The 22,231-nt window shown below is 48.6% G+C and overlaps 1 protein-coding gene across 1 annotated transcript in view; it reads left to right on the top strand.

The window, feature by feature from the left end:
* The first annotated feature begins 2,456 nt into the window (after nucleotides 1-2,456).
* Nucleotides 2,457-22,231, top strand: part of LOC126533573 (calcium-activated chloride channel regulator 3A-1-like) — a 39,981-nt gene continuing 20,206 nt past the window's right edge. Inside the window, exons 1-8 of the mRNA XM_072289538.1 lie at nucleotides 2,457-2,994; nucleotides 6,821-6,988; nucleotides 9,243-9,543; nucleotides 11,160-11,266; nucleotides 12,996-13,181; nucleotides 15,902-16,023; nucleotides 19,087-19,201; nucleotides 21,257-21,484. Coding sequence (XP_072145639.1) covers nucleotides 2,785-2,994; nucleotides 6,821-6,988; nucleotides 9,243-9,543; nucleotides 11,160-11,266; nucleotides 12,996-13,181; nucleotides 15,902-16,023; nucleotides 19,087-19,201; nucleotides 21,257-21,484 — 1,437 coding nt within the window. The 5' untranslated portion in view covers nucleotides 2,457-2,784. The remainder of the gene's footprint in view (nucleotides 2,995-6,820; nucleotides 6,989-9,242; nucleotides 9,544-11,159; nucleotides 11,267-12,995; nucleotides 13,182-15,901; nucleotides 16,024-19,086; nucleotides 19,202-21,256; nucleotides 21,485-22,231) is intronic.

The raw sequence follows: 22,231 nt of genomic DNA on the forward strand, positions 1-22,231 counted from the left end.
CTGACACGGACACAGTGAACAAACACAAGAAAAGACGACACAATGTCGTCTTTTCTAGTGTTTCTTCCCTGTGTCCGTGTCAGTGCGCTGCTTCACCGGCAAGGTATGATGATTAATGCTCGTCTTCTTAAATTGATCAAATTTTACTGCACCGCTGTCGCAGCCGGTGTAGTGGCGCCTGCGCGGCCTCGTTACGCGTCGAAACTTTTAAGGGCGCCAGAAACACACCGCCATCGTCTCAAGAACTTTTTTCCACGCGACGCACACAACGTCTGTCTACTATACGGCATCCGAGATGCCCGTGAACCGCAGACGTCCCGTCTCGCAGAATCTGCGCGACGTAGAGAAAGAAAGAGAGAGAGAGAGCAAAGGAAGGACAGTGAGGTTAACTAGAGATTATCTCTGGTCGTCAAAACGGCAAAGGGATGCGATAGGTGAGAGAGAGAAAAAGAATTTTTTATAATACTACACACACACACGATACAGAACTGTTTCTGTGGGCACTGTCACGCAGTCAACAAGTCATCGTGCGCGGCGGCTGTTTCGGCGTTGGACCCCCTTTCCCGGCTGGCCGTCCATTCAGAGCATTCGATTTCGCCGCCCGAGCAATCGTAACATGCGACACCCGACACTACGGACGTTACGAACGCTGACAGGCTGCATGCCTTCCTCTCTGCGGCGGCGGCGACTCGGCGTTCGCTCGCTTGTCAAATGCACTCTTACGTCGTAACCCCGAGAGTCCACGGATTGCCTTGCCCCACGGCAGTGAACGGCCTCTCGTGAGTCGAAGGTAGCCTTCCCACGGGAACTATGTACCGTAGGACAGACAGCTTTGCCGATGGCGTTGGCAATCGCCGACCCGGCAGTGCCGCAAGATTATGTAGCGCGGGCATCGAGCACGGTGCGCTGTTTGATCCGAGATCCGCTCGCGATGCATACGCGTGAATCCTCTTTCCCGATGGCTGCACATGGCAAAAACGACATCACTGCGCTGTCTGACAGCAGAGCATCGCATGTGCTATCGCATTCGTCGTGTACTAAATATAGCATCACAAGAACTTCGACACAACCTTGCTTTCTAAAGAGTAGTTGCTGATGTTTCTGCCACAGAAGGATGTTGGCGACACGGTACTGTACTATATACTACTACAACTTTATACTTTTCTCGGCTGGCTCTCAAATTTTAGTACCTCAGTGACTGCAAACGTATGCAACATACGCGCTTTGAAAGCTGGTATCCAAGTTGCGGAGCCAACTCGGCTCCTTCCTCGGTCGTAAATTAAATGGTGGAAGGCGGCACGGTGCATCTTTACATATTTTACATTACGGATGGAAATTTAAGTGTAGCACATACATTACGTGTTAGAACATCCTTGCGCTGTACAAATTGTTAGTGTACTGTGTTACAGCTACTATTTCAGGGCAATTAGTGTATTACGCTCAACCTGAGTGCATTTTTTATCGGCTGAACTTTACAGGTAGCCAGTTGGCATCTGCCAGGCATTGCGGTGTTTGGTTCGTGTCCATCTTTTGGTAGAAAAATAAGCGCCAACATACCGCCAATAAAATTCTAATAAGCTTGCAATAAATTGCCTACAAACTTCTAATAACCTTGCAATGAACTGCCAGTAAACTTCTAATAACCATCCAATAATCTCCCAATGAACTTCGAGCAAGTTCTCAATATGCTTCAATTAAGCATCCAATAAATTTCTAATAAACTTTCAATGAACTTCCGACTCTAATAAGCGTTCATACTTCGGTTCCAATAAACAAATAACCTTTCCATTAAGCTTATGACAAGTTTTTAAATTAACTTTAAATAAACCTAGTGTTTACTTCTAATAACTGCCGGCCCGCTGTGGTGACTATGGCGCTGCGGTGCAGAGAACGAGGTTGCGGGTTTGTTTCCCAACCTCGAGAGCCACATTCTGACGCAGTGTGGAATGCGAAAGCGCACGTGTAATCGCGCATTAGATAGATGCCCGTTATAAGAACCCCTTGTTGCCTAAATTATTTCGGGGCTCTCTTTTACGGCGTCAGAGTCCGTAACTGCCCGCCGTGCCGTTTTGTGGCGTTAAAGTCACCAATTAATTTTTTCTTCTAATAAGCTTCCGATAGGAAACACCCGAAACAAGGCAAGGAACCACTGCAGTTAATGAATTTGTATAGTGCAAGTTACATTCGTGAAGCTTGATGCTACTGTCACTAGGTCGTATCACATGTAATTAAATTTACCCTCCGAAACTCCTATTCGCAACACTGCTTCTGTTATTCTTCTACGCTGGACTCAATCAGAAGACTTCTCCAGACAAGCAATGGAAATTGGTAGCACCTTTGTTCTCCGCCCCACAAAAGCTGCACGCTATCTTTATATATCATTTATTTTACAACAGTACACCCTAACGTGCAATCAACTGACATTTCTTCTTTCTCAGAAGTTCTCCTCCATTGGTTCGTAATTTGGCAGTATACTCTTCTTTCCTATAGTAGCCGTTCAAATTGGTCCTGAGCTTTCCCAGGAGTTGTGCACTGGTCTCAGACTTGGCAGCAGCCTCTCCCACGGCATGAGGGAGAGGTGCTGCTCTACCAGGACTGCAGACGTCGGACCATTTCCCACGCTAGGCTGGGTGTGTATGCGGAATCGGATTTCGATGGCGCCTGAACACGAGAAGGCCAGTGCTTCGCACAACACCACCTGAACAGATCATCGCAACAGACATTGCATATGCGAGGCGCAAAACAACGCAGGCAGACGAAACGATACCTCTTTGCCTCTCCCGCATGGTGGAGAGAACGTGCCTCCGGAAAAAAAAAAGGGCACCACGGTCACTTTATCCAGTCTCTCGCTCACGGCTCTCAGCGGCTGCTGCCTCGTGCTGTAGACCTGCCTGTCCGGCGACTGCGCTGCAGGCCCGAACCTCGCTGGATCGACTGCCCCACGATCAACTCGTAGCAGTCGTGGGAAGCAGCAGTGGTCCCACGGAATTACTGGTAAGTTAGGACTGTTTTTGTCGCGAGTGAAATTGCAGAGAGTCAGGCTTGCCGTCTTTAAAGTGATTGTGATGTGGTCACACTGAACGTTTGGTAAGTGTCGATGAGTGCGACTGTTTGTGCTGTCTTTGTGATTGCAAATAGCTGAAGGCCTTATCTTTATCTTAATCTTAATCTTATCTTAATCTTTGAAATGATTGTGGACACTGCACGAAGCGTGCCTCGAAAGGCAGCGCTGTTCAGGCCCAGCAGGTTAAAAGTGTACATAAGGTTAAAAGTGTAGGAAGACGTATTTAAAGAAAATGGCGAATTTTAATAACTTACAACACAGTTAAACAAAAATAAAAAGCTGAGCATGGTGGCAACTGCCATCAGCCCGTTTCAAAGGGGACGCTCCTACCTTCCATCCATACATCCAGGTTGTGCTCGACGAAAGCCAAGCCCACCTTCTATCCTGGCAGATGACGACAGAACAATGCAGTAAAACTGTTTGCTTAATCAAGATTATCGCGTGAGGGAACAACACGTCGCTCACGCCGTAAAGAAAGACAGTGGCAACACGCCGCTCACGCCGTAAAGAAAGGCAGTGGCAACACGTCGCTCACGCCGTAAAGAAAGGCAGTGGCAACACGTCGCTCACGCCGTAAAGAAAGGCAGTGGCAACACGTCGCTCACGCCGTAAAGAAAGGCAGTGGCAACACGCCGCTCACGCCGTAAAGAAAGGCAGTGGCAACACGTCGCTCATGCCGTAAAGAAAGGCAGTGGCAACACGTCGCTCACGCCGTAAAGAAAGGCAGTGGCAACACGTCGCTCCCGCCGTAAAGAAAGGCAGTGGCAACACGTCGCTCACGCCGTAAAGAAAGGCAGTGGCAACACGTCGCTCACGCCGTAAAGAAAGGCAGTGGCGTGCGACCGGTCGCTACGCTAGACGTGTTAACCGCCAGGCACGGGCACAGCCCCGAGTGACGTAATGCCCAATGTTTCCAGTCGCCGAAGCGCGTTAGGCCAGACAGCGCCGGAGGATGCAGTTCTGTTATTTCGCGATCGTGGATGCGCAGAACAGCCGCGCTTCTAGACCCCGCATACTGCCTTTTGGTTCGCAAGTGAGCTGTACACTCGGCCACAAATGTTTACGTAACGTGGGGTGAGCTAAAATGCTGAACTGCCGTGAAGCGTGCACACAGAAGCCTCGGAACTTTCGGTATGCAATAGTTTCGCGACCTACATAACGACGCGCACAATTGAAATGCCTTAATTTAGGTTTGTCTTTAAACCCATGTCCCGTAAGCGTTTGTGGCCGATTACGCATCGTCTGCAATGACACGAAGCGTCAGGGTAGAAAAAAATACTCAGGGGTTGCTGATTAATTGCTGCACGGTAAGAAAGCTAACAAACTGGACAAAATAGGAAAAAGCGGACAGATGACGATGGCGGTCGTGGTGGTGGAATGATGATGACGATGACTATGACGAAGAAGATGACAACGCCGACGACGACGTTTCACACGGTATTGAGTCTTCAATAGCTAGAGCTTCAATAGAGCTTCAAGTGAACCTTCAATAGCCGGAAACACGTCGTGACTGTTAAGTTTGGGAATAGATAGTATCCGAAACATGGCGGTCATGACTTGTATCCGCCTCTTCCAATCGGTTCTGGCGCATGTAGTTCGAAAGAGCGTAGCCTTCGAGGTGTATTACGATTACTGAAAGGGGGGGGGGGGGGGGAGCCGCCACTGGGACATGGATTTTTAAACCACCTATTGTTGCTACCCGCATTAATGACATTTGCTATTCCGTGTTGCGTGTAATCGCTGTATTGAACAGAAAAATACGATGTTTTGATTGGTTCGTAGAGAAATCTCTACTGATGATGTAAACAAGTCAAAGGGTTCACGTAAAGACGGAGATTTGGAGAGATAAACAGTAACAAAACAAAGGAATCTTCAGCCTTGAGCGAACGTTTTGACAAAACGTTAGCTTCAGCCTGAGGCTTCCCTTGTTAAGCCAGCCCACTGTTGTTATAACTGCTAATGTGTAGTAATAGAAACGTATGAACAAACAAACCGTGTCCGAACGAAGGAAAAACCACGGTAAGCACGTACTATTACGGCATATTAGTACTCCATACTTCTACTGTGTGGAAAGCGGCGAGTCATGGTCACGTGATCCTATACCCAGAACGTCACGACGACCCCAGCGCAGCATGCTGGTGGAGCATGCTGCCAAATCAAATCAAATCATATTTTATTCTCCAGCAAGTATCTGGATGGTCACCTGGGCTAAAAGCTGTACGAACAGCTTGACGAAGGCCCAGGAAACCAGTATACACACACCTAGTACTGGCAGCATTCTGGGGTCGACGCCAGCTACAATGAGCCGGACACCAGGGGCTATGCCTGCCATTTACGCACGTTCATTACGTCACGTGCTGGCTACATAAGTGACGACGGTTTCCTGTCCAACTCAGTGAACAAAGAACCCGCCCGCGGTTCCGAAACGTCGGATTATACATCACATCAGACTTAGTCAGTGACCGTGATTCCCTTCATTCTGGGGTTGACAGTGCATATCGGCCCGCGACAGCTCCCAGCCTCGTGTAGAAACCAATATAGGAGTTTGCTAATTGCATAGCACGAGTGCGCGAGAGCATTTTTATGCCAACGAACCAGGAACGAAATGAGCAAACTTATTTATAGCGTTTCACAAACCGTTTCACGAAAGCTTCGCTTCCCGTATATTGTAAAAATGTGATTTGGATCTACGTTATTCTTTACACGTCGCTGTTAAATGCCAGATGAAGCATCTTCGTGTACGTAGACAAATTTACCTCTCACGTTTGATATGGCAAGAAAACTGCTTGTCAGCATTGCGAATGTGGCAAGTTGGCGCCGATCCATCTTCAACTGTACCACTTTTGACAAGGAGAAGCGACAGAACACAGGACATGCGTTGACTACTAATTGAATTTAGTACATGAAAACGGCAGCTTAGATACCATAATACGTCATTCCCACAACCCGTGCCTAGGGCACGCAGCCTGCAACTATAGTGATCAGACGCCAAAAATTTTCAATCAGATGACAAAACGTCAGAATAACTTTCGTTCTAAGCTTCCGCATCGTCTTGGCGCAGAAATACGTAATTTCGACGCATTTATCGACACTCCATCATAATGTGTGCCTCAAGGAGATAAGGATCGACGTTCTTTTTTCACCATGTCAATACAAATGAGCTTTTGAAATAGTATTTTAATGGTTTAATGTGTTTAGGTGCTGCCCATTAGTGTTGACTCAGAGACAGCCAAGAGAAACACTAAAACGGGTTTATATTAATCGGCGTTCTGTTAAACATGCACTTCGTTAATTTTCTCGTATTTGTTAAATAGAAGAGAAAACGAAGGTCAAATTTCAATTATTTGAATTTCGCAGTCTAATACCAGCAGCTGTAGATTAGCACGACGTCACCGATTTAAATTTCTCTCTTTCGCAGTTGGCCGTTGTGGCTCCGTCGAACTTTCCGAATCTTGCTTAGTTCTGTCTTTGGCTTTTTCTTAGAATACTACGCAGACGGTATTTGCCGACTAAATCCAAACTAAGCCCAAGCATGATGCGGTGGAAGTCGGCGACGTCATGGCTATCCCGTCTATCGCTGCAGCGTCTTTTCTTGTTTATTGAACATCTTCTAAACGACAGGAGTGACATTTCTTTTGCTATTGTAGAAAGGTAATTTACTACTACAAATATTTATTTTTTCTCTTTCAAGCCCCTTTAGGGCTGAATTTCGGTCCGAAATGTTTTCGAGGAGAGGTTTAGAAACGTGTGTCGCAGTCTGCAGGGATGCGACTCGCCACGATGGTGATGGTGACGGTGACATTGTTCTGGACGCCTTGTGGCCGAGGTGTCCGGTTGAACAGAGCCAACGGCGCGTACGAAGACATAGTGGTGGCCATTCACCCTGCCGTCGAGCCGGACGAACGCATCATCGAGAACATCAAGGTATGCTGTTGCTTTCTAAACATTTAATACTTCATTTTATGACGTGTGATTTCCGTAGTCCTTTAATGACCTGAATTTCTTACATGACGGAGAGTACTTCACTTGCAAGTAAATGTTTTCGTATCATCAAAAGCTCTATGCAGCAGGGAGAGCTTTCGAATAAAAAAAAAATCGCAGTTTCGCCCTTATGGCGAAGCGATCAATGCGATAGCAACATGCCAGAATAGTACACGAAGTGTAACGGCCCGTAGCTGTAGTGGCAGTATCAATTGACGTAAATGTAAGCTGAGTAAAAACGCCTGGTGTGGCGTCTGCAGAAACACAAGCAGAGAAAACTCGACGACCGCAAGCAACATCGGTCATAGAACTACAGGGTCTTGTCGGCGTTGTCGCCTTGTGTTGACCTCGCGTTCCCGTATGCTGCGGCATATGCTAACGGTGGTCACCATGTGTTGCGTCCCCTTCGTGCTTTTGAACTGTAAGATTTTGTCGACGTTGTAGCTAATGATAGCTTACGCCATATTATAGCTTGTAGTTATACTGCAGCGCGCCTGCACACGCAGCAATATATTTTGAGTGCAACTCTTGGGCGCCCGTTCCTGCGGCGAGCGTCGGCGTCGTCAACCGAGCGAACGAGCACAGCAAAAGGATAAAAGTCGGCGATCGCGAATGGAGCTCGAGGAGGAAAGCGGAGGCGGAGGGTATGCGGAAAGCGTGAGAAGAAAACCGTAGTGCCGCGCGCGACGAGCTTTGCGGGCGACGCGATGGCTTCGAGATGGCGCCAGAGTAGCGCGCGTCGTCTCTATGGAAACAAAGAGCTGCATGAGCGGAGGTCTGTCTGCGGCGGCTGCTGTGAATTGCGCCCACGCGTCACGATTAGCGAGGCAGTCGCGCCCCACTTGGCTCCGTTTGCAACATGGCGCCCGAGACAGATTGTCCGCGCCAGCCAATATATCGCGAAATGAAAACACGTATAGAGCTGCGCTCAAATTGCGCATTAGGGAGTAGTAATCGACGGTGGTATTTTTATGCATCTGAAGTAACGAAGTGGTATTTGCACATATGCGGGCCCGCCTTGCTTCATAGCGATTAGCGTAACGCGAGAGCGTCTCGGCCGGCGTTCTGATAACACGCGGAGAAGGTGGGGGGGGGGGGGGGGGGCACGTTTGCGCCATTAGAGGAACGCGGTGCTCCGCTGTGGAAACCGCGCACCAAGAGGTACTATTTTAGCCACCGTACCTTGGTTGCTACCTGTAGAAAACGATGACAGAAGCCGACAGCGCCTGCATAGTCTGAGCAGGTTGTGTTAAATTCGTTCCAACAAGCAAAGTTGTCTAACCCGATGTTATAGAATAAAGCTGCTTCTGTGCACCAGTCTCTGCGATCGGAACATGAACACATCCAGGCATCTTTCGCCACCTGGCATTAAAATTCCGACGCAAAGGGAAATCGCACAGTTAATGTCAGTAACGTTAACATACTAAAACTAAAGGAATCAATATTTTTATATGTAATTGATGACGTCGGAAATCACACTTGAGTTTTTTATATGTATTATTGATGACGCCGAAAAACAACGCTGAGTTCATAAAACACGCCAAGCGTGTCATCGCGCTGGCTTGCACGTGGAAAATACATAAGGATGTTCCGTTTACTGAGGCATGCGCCCGCGGTTTAATGGCTAGAGGATCGAGCTTTTAGTGTGGCGCGACTGCCTCGCTAATCGGGAGACCGCGAGAGGCAGCGCGTGGGTGACGCGCGGTAGCAATTCACAGCAACCGCCGCAGACAGACCTCCGCTCATGCAGCGCTTTGTTTCCATATATGTTATCGGTGACGTCATCGACGAACAGACGACGCGCTCTATACTCTAGTGCCATGTCGCACCCATCGCCGCCGCAAAGCCCGTTTTGCGCGGCGCTACGCTTTTACTTCTCACATTTTCGTCTTACCCTCCTCCTCCGCTTTCCTCCTCCCGCTTTCTTTGCTTATCGCCGTCCTTCATCTGCGTTCGCTCTTTCATACTTCGCTGTGCTCGTTCGCTCGGTTACGAGGACGCCGAGAGACGACACCAACGCAGACGCTCGCCGCAGGAATGGGAGCCCAAGAGCTGCGCACCCTAAAATGTCACAAAATCTCGCTACCATCTTTGTAACCTACAGTCAACGTTACTCGGTGTCCCGCAAAAGGGCAATACGTTTTGCGCGCAATCTAAAACTGTTCTGTAAATTCGCTCGCCCTGTCCCTCGTCGAAGGCGCTGTTCCGGTCTGCCTCGTCGCTGCTACTGCGGGCCACCGGCGGCCTGGTCCACTTCGGCAGCGTGGTCATCGCCGTGCCGGCCACGTGGCCGCCGAGGCCGCAGACGGCCGACGCCGCGACCGGGAACCTGTTCGCTACGGCTGACGTTCGCGTGGCGGCCGAGAACCCGCAGTACGGAGACGCCCCGTACACGCTGCAGCCGAGGGGCTGCGGCGAGCGCGGCGAGTACATCCACCTTGCGCCGCGCTTCCTGGCGGAAATGAACGGCTCCATCGCCGAGATATACGGGGATCCAGGTGAGAATCCTCGGTATTATTTTCATTTATTTATTTTTAAAACTCCGAAAACTCCGAAGAGAATCGCTAAGTCAGTTTGCACCGATAAAATATTTTTGGGAGAATTTTTCCTTTATTTCGCGGTACAATAGATTAGTTACTAGAAGAAAAAATGAAGGTCGAGATTTCATTTTTTTTGTTCGTCAGCGTGACGACAATCTTCTCAATGTTCGATTTCCTTTTCCTTCTTCCACTCACTTTTTGAAGTTTTTCATTCCGTCGTTCTCCCCTATGAAGACTAGCGTGTGAGCGGCCATATGCACGACAAAATATACGTGTGCCTCCGATAAAGCGCTTGTCTGTCTGTCTGTCTGTCTGTCTGTCTGTCTGTCTGTCTGTCTGTCTGTCTGTCTGTCTGTCTGTCTGTCTGTCTGTCTGTCTGTCTGTCTGTCTGTCTGTGTCTGTCTGTCTGTCTGTCTGTCTGTCTGTCTCAGTGGTCACGGCAAAGTCGGAAATCGCCGTCACGCGCGAACGGCTTTCTGGACAACGGACCGTGCTTGATTCGCTATGTTGGACTCCGACAGTGACGTCTCGGACTAAGAGCGCATTCATATGGGAGCGAATCACGGAGGGCGCGAGACAATAAGTCGGTCGCAAATAGCCAGCTTGTTCTAAAAGCGGCCGTCGCGGCTGAGTCGTCAGCTGCTCGATTTTTCCAGCTGCGTTCGTTGGCGTCGCAAAGTTGCTGAATCGATTAGCGGCGCAGGTACGTCGGAATAGGCACCGACCGTTATTTGACGTGACGGTATGGTAGTTCGAGCGCACGTTAATACGTCGCAATCGCGAGACCTCTCGATGTGGCGACGGGCTGGTCACGGTTGCTGGCGCCGCCATGACTTGCTACTTTTACAGCAAAGCTGTTTACCTCTAGCTCCCGTATGCAACCCCCGCATGCGTGCACAAAGGGGGGGGGGGGGGGGGCACCTTGGCCGGCTTACGTCCGTATCACGGCGCGTGGGCAGAATGCGTGGGCCGGTCCCGGTGATGGTGCAATACCGAGCCAACCCGCGGCGGTGGTGAAGCAGTAGGTCTGAAGCATTCCGTCAACTTCCAAAAACAAGTTTAATATCTTGGGTCTAAACAGAAACACATAAATCCGGCTTTGTAAGAGAAATATATAGGAAAGTACAGTTAGTGTAGCAAGTTGGCCTTCATGCGCTTCATTTGTTTTAAATCCTGTTTGACGAATGATGAGAGAGGGAAAGAGTGGCGACGGCGCCTGTGCACGTGACTTGCGCTTCTGGGGTTGCAACGTCACGCGCGTCGGAGGTGCCGGCGCAGCGGCGGCAGCAGTTGCGGCAGATGCATGGGTGGTGCGGTGACCGCGGCGGCGCTTGTGTCGGCGTAGCGCGGTGCCGTATAAAAAAAAAGTGCGATTTCATAATACAGTCCATGTACGCAGCCTAAACAGCTTCGTTGGTAATCCTTACCCATACGAATGTTGCGGCCCCACGAATGTTTTGGTATATAGCCGCACCAGTCGCGGTCGGTCGCACAACACACCCCTGCCAATCACCGGTGTGTGTTTGCCTTTACAAGTCGCTTATAGAGACAAGGTCCCTCCCTCTTGCTCGCAGCGTACCGGCTGGTGCACGAGTGGGCCCACTATCGCTACGGCGTGTTCGACGAACACGGTGAGCCCGGAAGCTCGCGCTACCCGAGCCTCTATTGCGAGTCTGGCACGGTGAGCGATCTGCCTCTCTTGTCATTGAAGAGTGAACGCGGCCTGGCGGAAGCGCCTGCACAAGGGTTCCGGCTAGGCGGAACGATGGAGCGGCAGTGAGACAAAGAAAACGCTAGCACGTTTCACCTATTCGTTTACTAAATATTGGGTTAGCTAGTCAGTCGGTCAGTCAGTCCTTAGTTCAATATATATATATATATATATTGAACTAAGGACTGACTCACTGACCGGTATATATATCCGCGGATCCGGATCATGAGACTGAAATAATCAGAAGAAGAAGAATGGGCTGTGGCACGTTTTGCAGGCATTCTCAGATCATGAAGAGCAGGTTGCCATTATCCCTCGAGAAAAGTGTATAACAGCTGTGTCTTACCAGTACTCACGTACGGGGCAGAAGCCAGGAGGCTTACGAAAAGGGTTCTACTTAAATTGAGGACGACGCAACGCGCTATGGAAAGAAGAATGATGGGTGTGACGTTAAGGGATAAGAAAAGAGCTGATTGGGTGAGGGAACAAACGTGAGTTAATGACATCTTAGTTGAAATCAAGAAACAGAAATGGGCGTGGGCAGGGCATGTAATGAGGTGGGATGATAACCGATGGTCATTAAGGGTTACGGACTGGATTCCAAGGGAAGGGAAGCGTAGCAGGGGGCGGCAGGAACTTAAGTGGGCGGATGAGATTAAGAAGTTTGCAGGGACAACATGGCCATAATTAGTGCATGACCGGGGTAGTTGGAGAAGTATGGGAGAGGCCTTGGCCCTGCAGTGGGCGTAACCAGGCTGATGATGATGATCTACCTGGTAACATTGTGTCATTTATCGTGTAATACCTAACTAATCATAACGATGTTACTGACATACAAGAAGGCACGCACGTTATTTTTCTCTTGTGAGACAAATCACGAGATGTAAGGTCGCTGTACAAAGATGGAAAACCAAAACATATTCGGAGTTTTTTTTTTTTTTTTTTCCGTAAACACAGATTCACTGGAATGACGTCTCTCAAGACGTTGTTCTAATTATAGCTGACCCATTCCTTTAAAAAAGCCTATTTGTTTTTTTATCTAAGTGATGTTCTTGTTTTGTTTTTTGTTTTTTCATTATACTGCTTGTCTTGCTACGTTCACCTGTTTCTGTACTTCTTTGTATGTTTGTTGTTTGTCAGTTGTGTTCCATTATGTTATTTTGTAATGCCGCCCATGCCTGCTCCCATCTTCAATGCTGTTAAGCCACAGGACAATAATAAATCATAACCAGTCAGCCAGTCAGCTGATTAATTAGTCGGATGGATGGATGGATGGATGGATGGATGGAATAGATAGATGGAATAGATGGATACTTTGTAGTAAGGTACACATTATATATAACTGCACAAGGGGCCAGGAGCTACTCTGTTCTTATCTGTTATAAATCTGTTTATGAGAAAAAGATACCTTGCCTACTTCATTTCTCCATGTCGAACAAAAAAAAATAGACGCTGTGCCACTGGGGCACCAAAAAAAGAAGAACAATAACGAAACTCCTCGTGTGCCCAGTCTCTGTTCCCACTCGAGCGACTCGCTGTAGCGGAAACGCGTCGGCTGTCGCTTCTCTCCGCCGACGCGTTTAGCCCATGCAGCAGCGTGCCTGCTACCCCGCCAACCCACGGTAGCAAACCGGACGTGCGTCTGGTTAACCTCCCTGCCTTTCCTGTCTTCTATCTCTCTCTGTCTCTCCGCCAACAGGTTCGCGCCACCATGTGCTCATCAGAGCCCGTGAACTTCACGGTGTACATGGATTTCGGCGAGCCTTGCCGCGTCTACCAGGGCTGTCGCGTGTCCTCCCAGTGTAAGGTGATGTTCTGGCGCGACGGCCGCGGGTCGGACCGCGCCGCCTCGTCTATCATGTCCATGCCTCACTTCGTCGAAGGCGTAAGTGAAACCCCGAAGGACTCATCTCCGTTCTCTGCGCCTCTCACTCTATATTCTCTTATCCCCCTTCTCCCAGCATAGGGTAGTGAACCAGGGCAACGCCTCCTAGACAGCACACGGCCTGTGCATTTCAACCCATGACGACATGCGACATTGCCCGACTACCGCAGAATCTAATGGGGAAGCTCCCGAGTAAGCCGCGGCGATTTTTGACGTCCCCGCTGTCGTCGCGCCGGGCTTGACGGTGGAAATTTCGGTCCGAGTAGCATGACGTCATAAAGCGGAACGCGCATGCCTGTTATTTGGGAGGCGTTGACCAGGGCCGCGATTTCGTGTCGATGCCTTCCTCTCGATACTGTGCCACTCTTATCATCCGTCCTTCGCGGCTGGCTGACGCGGGCGAAGCTACGCTCTGAATAGTGACGCAACGCGAAAGGCGAGAAAAGGAATAGCATCGGAAAATTTAAAAAAAAAACTATAAGGCAGACTAGTACTTGGCATGAGAGCACTCGCCAAAAACGACTGTTTCTCTCACCACACTAGTTTTTTATCTATTTTCCTTATTTCATCGTCACATCAACCATGGGGTTCTTGCCTAGAAAAGAATATACAAATGTCACCTTTTACCAATTTAGTGCATTGAAAATTAAGCCATCTGCATCATCACTAGTACTTACAGCTACACGAATGTAGGCTACTTACGTCATGATAACAATGCTTTTGTTTTCATTGGAGGAATTGTTTTAACATGCTTCTTTCTATAAGTTGGTAACAAACCAGCCACATAAATATATTGACGTTAGCATATACCGAAACAATAATCCTACGAGATTCGCTACAGGTGATCTTGCAGCGAAACTGTACATGTTTAGAAAAATCGCTCGCGGTCCGATACGGAAACCCTCCGGCGGAATGTGTGGCGCGCCATTGGCTACGCCGACAGTGACGTCATTTCTCTCTCGCAGCAGAGCGCGCGCGCAGCAGTCTCTCAGACTTCGCAATGGGACGGCCCCGCATCCCTCGTTCTCCCGAGGAGCAGCTGGCGTATACGATCAACAGCGCAGGTAGCAGGAGCGTGAGAGACCTCGTCGGCGTCGCGCCAGCGCCTCGGCAGAAAATCAGGCGCGCGATGCAGAGCCCAAGCAGCAATGTCGGGCCGATCCGGCAATGTCGGATCGATCCGGCAACGTCAGGCCGATCCGGCGGCTCGTCGGGTCGGATAGTCGGATCGTCAGGTCGAGGACGTCGGGTCGAGGATCCGGCGAGGCAAACCAGCGACAACGTTAATGTCAACATAAATACCGGTGCCGCACATTTCAGCTTCGTAGATTTACCATCTGTACGGAGTGCACGGGTGGTGTTTTTGATTCCCCAGAGCTCAAACTACACACAGCGACGAAACAGGAGCAGCGTGCTATAGGTCATGCACCCCTTCCGACGAGCGCGGTGGTCGCGGCGATTTCATTTTTTTTTTCAGTTTCCGATTAAAATTTTCTCTTTTTTTGCGAGCTCTTCGTGTTAATTCCAGTCGTATTTCAGGCGTCAAGTTAGGCACGGAGGCTCCTTTACATCTAAACCAGACTTGCACGTAATAAATTACGTGTAATCAATTACTGATAATAAATTAAATTTCTGGTAATTTTGCAATTTAACGAATATTTCTTTTACTCGGTGACAGTCACTGTAATTCAATTAGTTTTTTTCTGTAACCAATTACCTATAACCAGTAACTTTGTCGAAAAATTTATAACGACACAACTTTGGCAACCTGAATTCGGCAAAAAAAAAATACAGCGCAACGCCTGAGATCGTGCCGTGCAGGAAGTGCGCATGTCCAAACAGTGAAGACCGAGAGCTCACTTATTTCTTTCCTCAGCTTAACGCTACATCGTATGTTGGCCGACGAATTGAACAGGTGCTGGCATATACGTCTCGATGACGAAGGCCACAAACGACGTTGCAGCCAAGAAATCACATCCGGACGACTCTCTCAGCTTTTTTCATTGGCCCAATCGGGGCCGCCTTCTTCAAGCGCTGCGCCTCATGGAAAGGACTCGGATGCTGAGCTACAACGATCTTGTGCACAAGATCCGTGCACGTCACGACCCCAACCAATACTCGATCCTCAGCGAGCAGATCGAGCGAAGTGGCTGAGCTCCCTTTCTTTCAGTTATTTCCTCCTCGACCAAGGTTTTAGTGCCGTCGCTGATGTCTTCACAGAGAAAAAAAAGAAAAGAGGCACGATGACCAACAATTTTCTTTAGGCAATTGTTAGCACAGATAAGCAATTTATGAAGGGAAGCAGAGGACGCACTGAACATGCGAGGCCAACTCGTTGGTTTTACCGTATCAATGCAATGTCAATAGTTCGGAGGAAAGTAAGGTAGATGTAAACCGACTGCTGCTTTGTAATTACTTTCTCACATTCGTGGGACAGCAACTGGTAACTGTAATTGTTTCCATTTTTGATTGACGCTATTGTAGTAGTATAATCGGTTACCTTATTTTTCGGTAACATGTACGTCTGATCTTCACAATCCCAAACTATGCTTTCTAGATGGTCCGTTTTTACTATTTTTTTATTTTTTGCAGTTGGCGTCTAATATTACTTTCGAATAAAAAAAAATCAATCACTCGGTCGATCAATCGACCGCTACATGTTGCCCTCTCTCGCTGACTCCGTTCCCCCCGCTGACTTAGCTGCTTCTTTCCACCCACAGGTGAACAAATTCTGTGACGACAGCCGGAGGAAACACGACCCGTTTGCGCCGAACAAACACAACGTACTGTGCGAACGCAGGTCCACCTGGGAAGTGATTAGTGCCAACGAAGACTTCACCAAGTGAGTGACAAGCCTCTTCATTTTTTTTTATTTTTCGGAGGTTGTTTAACAGCAACCGACCAAAGCCGTATACGTACGCCATCACGGAAGGGAGCGTGTTAGAATTTGATAAGCGAACCTTCCTTTGCGAATCCCCCCCCCCCCCCCTGTCATCCTGACCGTGGCTGTTGGGTGGCGCTGCGGTTTTGCCGAGTAGCTGACACTCTAAAACACTTAGATGGCGACTCAACCTCCAATTGAAGTCGATGAAAGACAAGTATATCTGAGCGACTTGAGGTTGGGAATGGAGTGCATGAACCATATATGCTTTATTTTTTTAGAGGCCCGCAGCTAATCGAACAGCAGCGTCTGCGTCTTCGATAAGGGGCGCAGAGTCTCCGGCGACCGCGCCTCAAGACGCCAGCTGTCACGAGGGAAGAATTTGAGAACTCCTCCCTCGCTGCACTGTGGTACCACAGGTGCCGATGTCACTGGTACCACCAGTGCCACACGCTCGTATAGTACCGGTATTGATGTAGCTGCTACTATCGACCCCCGATTGCACCGGGAGCACTCGTACCGCATGGTTGTACACTGGTACCGATACCACCGGTAACACTGCTGTATACCGATGTTCCCGGTCGTAGCACTGGTACCACCGGTATCTATGGTACACGGTGGTACTACGAGATCGGTACGCATTTTGAGAATGCCCAATCTCCGGGACCGGCACACGAAAGATGCTATAAACATAACCGGTACGCAAAACTGTGGGTAAACCGACAACACTTCGCCTTTGAATTTATTGAATTTCGTGCCCAACGGTGGGATCGAACCACAGACCCCTACAGTAGAACGCATACTTCTATCGCGCCAACGTCAACGAACGTTTTCGGGATTATCACGCCCGCGTGACTTGAGACTTTACAATGCGTAAGCGTAAAGGCTCACTCACGCTAGGCCGACCCGACACCGATTTTCCTTCGTGTCGGCGCCTCTGTTACGCTGTACCGACGCCGACAAACTGCCGACGGTCCGCGGAGAGATTGGTGTTGGTACGGTGTGACAGAGGCGTCGACATAAAGGTAAAAACGCTGTCTCCGACAGTCGGCAGACCGAAATCGGTGTCGGGACGGCCTAGTATGAGTGAGCCATAAGCATTCTTAGGTGACTCAACCAGGAATTCTGTCCGTCCGTTACGCGTTACACTATGTGCTCCGCAAAAAAAAAAAAAAAGAATAAATTCGAAAGGAGAAACGTTTGGCGCTGGTGAGTTTCAAACCTACGATCCCACGCTCAGAAGTCCAATGTCTTACCCACGGGGCTACACACGCACGCTCGCACAAGGTGAATGTACCGGAACTATAAAAATGTTTTGTACCGACGGCGCAAAACAAATGCGAAAGGAGAACAGTTTCTACGAAGGCTTTGTTGAAAGATTTGGTGATGGCGGAGTAAAAGGCATCTCTAGGATCACATGTAGAGCCAACTTAGAGCCTTGTAGACATCAGGAAAATACCTGTTTTGCCAAAATTTAATTGCAATCACACCACATTTCCGATGCGTTTAGGCGGTCGCGGGATTTGCTTTCAGGCCTCCTTCGCCGACTGAAATGCCACCGATCTCTGAGGGCTCATGCACTTCACGTTGCGCAACACAGGCTGATGACCAGTCAATGAATTGATAAGGATGATAAGGAGTGATGATGGGTTATACGTGTCTCATCTCGGTTGATAATGGTTCGGCGTGGATGGATAAGGTGCAAAAGAACGATAATGGCTTATAATGGTCGAAGCAATTCTGATAAGTTTGATAAGCACCGATAAGGGTTGATAAGGGTCGGATCAAGTTCGATAAGGTTTAGGACCAATAAAAGTTTATAAGGGTCGCATCATGTCCGACAAGGTTAATAAGGACAGATAAGGGTTGATAATAATCGGATAAATTGCGATAAGGTTGATACCGACTGATAAAGGTTGATAAGGCTTGGATCGAGTCCGATAAGGTTGACAACAAATGATAACGGTTGACAAGGGTAGGATAGAGTCCGATAAGGTTGATAACGACCGATAAGTGTTTATACTGATCGGATCAAGTTTGATAAGATTGAAATGACACCGGGCTGCGTGGAGATGTGCAACTGGCATAATGCTTACGCTTACGTAGACAATTCCAGTGGAGTTTCTGCAAAACCTTTTCTTTTTTCTCATCCATTTACAATTTGCATTGTTTTGTTAACGCCACATAATTCTAATACACAATGTGCACTACAGTATGTACTTTTTTTTCCCTGTACCCTGACTGTCGTGTTGTCATGAAGGACCTTCGTGCAGGTACCTTCGAGCTCCGCCTGAGGGCCCCCCAACAAACTGTCGGAAATAAAATTCTAAATTTGACATCCTAAAACTGACGCAGCAATTTCCTTTACGCCTAGGACGCGGGAAAGAAATGGACAAACTTAATTGCATTTGGTTAACCGCTCCAGGAAATCTTCGCTTGACGTAGATTTCAAATTAAGCATTGGTTCCGCATCATTCTTACTTTAATAATATTTTATTTTTCTGTGTTCTTCTAACAGTGAAATTCAGGCGTCCAATCGCATGCCTGAAAAATATTCGTAAAAAAAACGACCTTCGAAATAATTGAGCATACTTGTAGCGCAACCACCCTCAGAGGGCAGTTGAAGCGGCGGAAGTGAAACGGTATTAGGGAGTTTTGGCACATTTTCGCTAGCGAATGGTGCCTGCGTAATGTCGATCTTTCTGTTTATTGTTTACTTCATTTCAAGAAATTCTACACAAGCGCGCCTGCTCCCCGCTGCCGGCAATCCTTATCGCACTTTAACACGGCTGATGGCGGCGGTCATCAAATGAACCCCGCACACGTGTGTCCGTGGGCGGCTGGCCATCGCGCGTGTTCAGTTGCCAATGTTGGCTGCAACGTATTCCGCACATTAAAAAATACGGGCCTTGCTTTGCGTACTGCTCTAATACCTTGCTATTGCTATATAAGTGCTCCGTGAAGTTATTTTTTCTCTCCCTTTTTTTTCTGATTACCGTTTGCTCCCTGTTTCACCAACCGCAGCCTTCCTCACGGCGACTCGGAAAAAGACGTCCACGTGACGTTCCGGGAAGTGCAGAAACAGAACGACACAATCGGGATGATCATATTCGCCCTGGATGTCTCTACCTCCATGCGCGTGAGTGTGAGGGGCCACAGCGTGACAGCCCGCGCGTCGCGTTCAATGCGATTCATTCTTTCTTCTCGTTTCGCAAATCAAATACACACACACGCACACAAATCGTTTAGGGTGATTGCCAGTGGGCGATAGGAAGCATAAATACACAGTGTGCGTTTGTAGCTGTAAGAAATCAGACTTTACACCAAGTCTTCTCTCTCTCTCTCTCTCTCTCTCTCTCTCTCTCTCTCTCTCTCTCTCTGTGCGTGTGCTTGTGTGTATGTGTGTGTGTGGGTGGGTGTGCGTGTGTGTGTGCGTACGCTACACCAAGTCCTCTCTCTCTCTCTCTGCGTGTGTGTGTGTGTGTGTGTGTGTACGCGCGCGCTACATATATACAACATTTATCTGTATAGACAATATAGAATATACAGAGAATATATATATCAGCAATATATATCTGTCTGATGATATACGTCTGTATTTTTAATTTATTTTTTTTTCCGTACGCCAGCACACAGCTGGACCTTAGCGTTGTTCCTGGGCACGCTAAATAAAATATTGGTTGCTGTTATTATTATTATTACAACACACAACGCCCACTGGTGGCAACAGTGTGTATAGGACGCAGGTGGCCGTTTAATCGAGCCTCGGCGCGAGCGACGATATGCATTGACCGGGGCGCAGTCAAAGGAGTGCAGGAAACTAAACACGTGTCTTTGTAATTTGCGATTGAGCGTGCTTTCTAGTTAATTCGCTGAATGAAAGTTGGGAAGGACTAGAGTTTTATTCTAGCGCTCAAACATGGAGCTGTCCGTTCCCTCCCGCAGAAGTCCGTGTAGTGACAGCAGACAGGAATCCCACAATATTTACAATGTCGCTGTGAACTACGTAATTAAGAAAAGTAGACGAAACTCGGCGTAATGTTAGAGTCGTCTTAGCGGCAAGTTTTCGTATAATCTGTTTCGCGATAGTTTCGATAAAACAAGAGTTACAGCCGCTTTCTATAGCCATACTCCCTCCGTAGACGGCCATGCATTGACAGCAGACGGGAATTGTGTAACGTTTACAACTTCGCTGTGAATTAACTAATTATGACAAGCAAATAGGACTTGGCATAATGATAGGGTAATCTTAGCGGCCAATTTTAGTATGATTTTTTCCAAGATACCTACGTTAGATTGAGAGCTACAGAGCATTCGCGAGAAACTGGAGACGAAGGTTTCTTTCGTGTAGACGCTACGCGTCGGCGGAGGGACATTGACCACCGCCGCAGGGTAGCTATGCACAGCTGCGCTGTAAAAATCTGACCTGCGGGTCAAGCGCGTCGGCTTTTATACATGACTCGTCGAAGGTTCCAGTGCAATCGCTGCTGCCCGCTTGCATTCCAGAAAGTACAACATTATTCATGTCGCGCACGCAAACTGATTGCATAAGGTTCGGCAAGAACACAGACGACAGATGTAATCAACGATAACATTCCAGTGAGTTCCAAATCGTGCAGTAGCATCTTGCACTGGACGATAAAATTACGTCGTTAGTGGGAGCAAAGCGGCGCCCGGAAAAAAAGGATAAGTACACATGTCAACGTGTATACTTTTCGCCTACCATCGAAAAGTGGTACCAGGCGTCACTCATGATGCCAACCTCTTTTACAAACACACATTCATTAATGAAAAAAAAACGCGCGTCGTAAACACGGACGCGTGACTGACCACGCACCAGCAATAGGTGCATGAATGAAATTTGTTACTAGAATCGCACTTGGACATACACACCGCTCCTATAATGTTGCCATGGAGTGAATCAACTACAGAGCACCAAGTTTTCCCCCATGCCGTAATCTCTTCAAGCATACAAGAGAGAGAGAGAGAATCCTTTAATGAAAGGCAGAGATTTTAGCCGGCGTATCGCCGACATACTACTCTTCGTGGAGAAGGGAATTGGGGAGAGAAAGAGACAAGCATACAAGCTTACGAATTGCGGCATAATGCACCGTATAACACCGAAATGCTATCGTATTCTCGTGGCTAGTGTCACCAGACATCAATTCTGCAACATATACATTTTTTTTTTCAGGACCACGGTCGCATCGGGCACCTCAAAGCAGCGGCGACCCACTTCGTCGAAGTCCTCATACCCGACGATCTGAAAGTCGGCGTGGTGACATTCAACACGGCCGCCCACAAGCCGTTTCCCCTGACGACGGTGTCGGCACAGACGCGCGAACGTATCGTCAACATCGTGCGAGATTTGGTGCCTGGCGGCAGCACCTGCATCGGATGCGCTCTGAGAAAGGCCCTCGAGGTAAGGACGAACGACCGCCGCAGGACAGCGCAAGAACTGGCAGCGGGGTGTTTGAATTCCGGCGGTGGCCCAACGCGGTGAGACCGTGACGTTTCCGGTGCATGCGTGTGTACGTGCCTCGGAAGCCCTGAGAGTGATAGGTGCATTACTGCAGTTACGCAAATCGACACACCTGCAGTGAGCGACCCTGTAGTTTCAAGGTGCATCTCCGGACGATGCGACACCTTCAGTGATCTCTCTTTCTTCTTTCTTTCCTTTCTTTTCAATCCCCTAGACCGCTTTTCCTCTGCGGAGAGTGGCAGTAACCCAGACGAGCGTGTGAGATGACCTCGCTGCCTTTTTTTTTTTTTTTTCACTTTTCTCTGCTTCTCCGCGCAGCACTGAACCAGCTGGACTGTATAGACCATTTTCCGTCATGAAGATCCTTGGACCCTGGCCGTACGCGTCGATGGCACAGAAAGTCAAGAAAGCGCTCTTGAAGTACCACAAGTCGACACGTCTTCGGAACCGTGTGTAGACTCGATGCGGACCTTCCACTGTGCGCAAAACTGTGCTCTCTCTCTCTTTCCTCTCTCCTCTCTATTCATCCCCATACCCCTTCCCCAGCGCAGGGTAGCAAACCGGACATGCGTCTGGTTAACCTCCCTGCCTTCCCTGTTCTCTCTCTCTCTCTCTCTCTCTCTCTCTCTCTCTCTCTCTGTCCTTATCTCTGCTTCTCTTCGACACGAGCTGCGGAACGTGCGGTCG

The sequence above is a fragment of the Dermacentor andersoni genome, chromosome 7 (assembly GCF_023375885.2).
Source record: "Dermacentor andersoni chromosome 7, qqDerAnde1_hic_scaffold, whole genome shotgun sequence".
NCBI lineage: Eukaryota > Metazoa > Arthropoda > Arachnida > Ixodida > Ixodidae > Dermacentor > Dermacentor andersoni.